General features: G+C 69.5%; 1 protein-coding gene across 1 annotated transcript; it reads right to left on the bottom strand.

Moving 5' to 3' along the window:
* Positions 1–496: 496 nt before the first annotated feature.
* Positions 497–1,289, bottom strand: SFN (stratifin). The gene has a single exon (XM_026062583.1). It carries the CDS (start codon positions 1,235–1,237, stop codon positions 497–499), a length of 741 nt encoding a protein of 246 aa, XP_025918368.1. The 5' UTR covers positions 1,238–1,289.
* Positions 1,290–1,708: the final 419 nt, after the last annotated feature.

Here is a 1,708-nt window from a genome sequence, read left to right on the forward strand (position 1 = left end):
CGCGGCGGTGGGCGCAGAGAGGACGCGGAGCCCAGAGGCAGCCGTGCACGTGAAGTTTTATTGGAGACGCCCAGGGGCTTCGGGCACCCGCTCGGCCCCGGCCCCGGCCCGTCCCCTCCTCCCGCTGCAAGGGGAAGCCGCAGAGCAAGGCACGACAGCAAGCGAAGCGCAGCGCAGCGCCGCCCCGCAGCCGCCGGGCTTTTCCCCCCTCCCCAGCCCCGGCTCCGAAATGTTAAACCGCAGGGAGCCAGCAATTCGGGGGGGGGGGGGGGGGGGGGGGGACCCCCCCCCCCGGTTCCCCGGGGCGAGGGGGGGGGGGGGGGGGGGGGGGGGGGGGGGGGCCGGGCCCCCCGGCCGGAGGGGGGGGGGGCGGAAAACCCTGCCCCCCCCCCCCCCCCAAAAAAAAAAACAAAAAAAAAAAAGGGAATTATAGTAGAAGACGGAAGAACAGAGGAGGCAGGAGGTGGGAGCCGGGCCGCGGCTCCGCGGGGGCCGTTCAGTTCTTGGGCTCTTCGCCGGCCTCGCCGCCGTCTTCGCCGGCGCACTCGGCTGTCCATAACGTGAGGTTGTCCCTGAGCAGCTGCATGATGAGGGTGCTGTCCTTGTAGGAGTCTTCGCTGAGCGTGTGCAGGTCCCCCATGGCCTCGTCGAAGGTGGTCTTGGCCAGCGAGATGGCCTGCTCGGGGGCGTTGGCGATCTCATAGTGGAAGACGGAGAAGTTGAGCGCCAGCCCCAGGCGGATGGGGTTCGTGGGCTGCATCTCCTTTTTGCTGATGTCCATGGCCTCTTGGTAGGCTTTCTGGGCGCTGTCTATCGTCTCCTTGCGGTCGTCCCCGGTGGCCACCTCGGCCAGGTATCGGAAGTAGTCGCCCTTCATCTTCAGGTAGAAGACCTTGCTCTCTGCGTCGCCGGCCTTCTTGATGAGATACTTGTCCAGCAGCCCCAGGACGACGTTGCAGACGCCCTTCAGCTCCCCTTCCACCTTCTCCCGGTACTCGTTCACCAGCTGCGCTTTGTCGTCGCCCTCCTCGGTCTTGTGCTCGATGCTGGAGATGACCCTCCAGGCGGAGCGCTGGCAGCCCACCACGTTCTTGTAGGCGACGGAGAGCAGGTTGCGCTCCTCGTTGGACAGCTCGTCCCCGTGCTCCACCACGGCCTTCATGAAGTCCGCCATGTCCTCGTAGCGCTCAGCCTGCTCGGCCAGCTTGGCTTTCTGCACCTGGTGGTTTCTTGCCATGGCCGGCGACGGTGCGGGGGGGACACGCGGGCGGGAAGACGGAGCGGCGAGGAGCGGGCCGGTCGCCTTGGGGAGCCGTCGGAGCCTGTGCCGAGCGCCGCCGCCGGGATTCGCTTTTGGCCGGGCGTCGGAGCCCCGAGCGAGAGCGGGAGGAGCCACGAGGCCGCCGCGCGCAGCCGCCCCTTAAAAGGCAAATTGCCCTGATTCATCCCCCCCCCACACCCCCCCCCGGGCAAAAAAAAGCGAGAGGGGCAAGAGGGGCGGCCCCGCGCCCTGCCCTGGCCCCGGGGCGGCCGGTGCCGGCGGGGGCTTTCCCGAACCCCCCTGTCCTCGTCCCGCTGGCGCGGGGGGAGAAACGGGGGACGCGGGGCAGGCGGGAGCTGTCGCGGGAGCGGGGCGCCCCCGGCTCGCCGCGGGAAACGGGGCACGGGGGGGGCGGCCAGGGCGTCAAAAGGGTTTTTGGGGTCCCCC

This window comes from Apteryx rowi, unplaced genomic scaffold (genome assembly GCF_003343035.1).
Source record: "Apteryx rowi isolate R43461 unplaced genomic scaffold, aptRow1 scaffold_190, whole genome shotgun sequence".
NCBI classification, from domain to species: domain Eukaryota; kingdom Metazoa; phylum Chordata; class Aves; order Apterygiformes; family Apterygidae; genus Apteryx; species Apteryx rowi.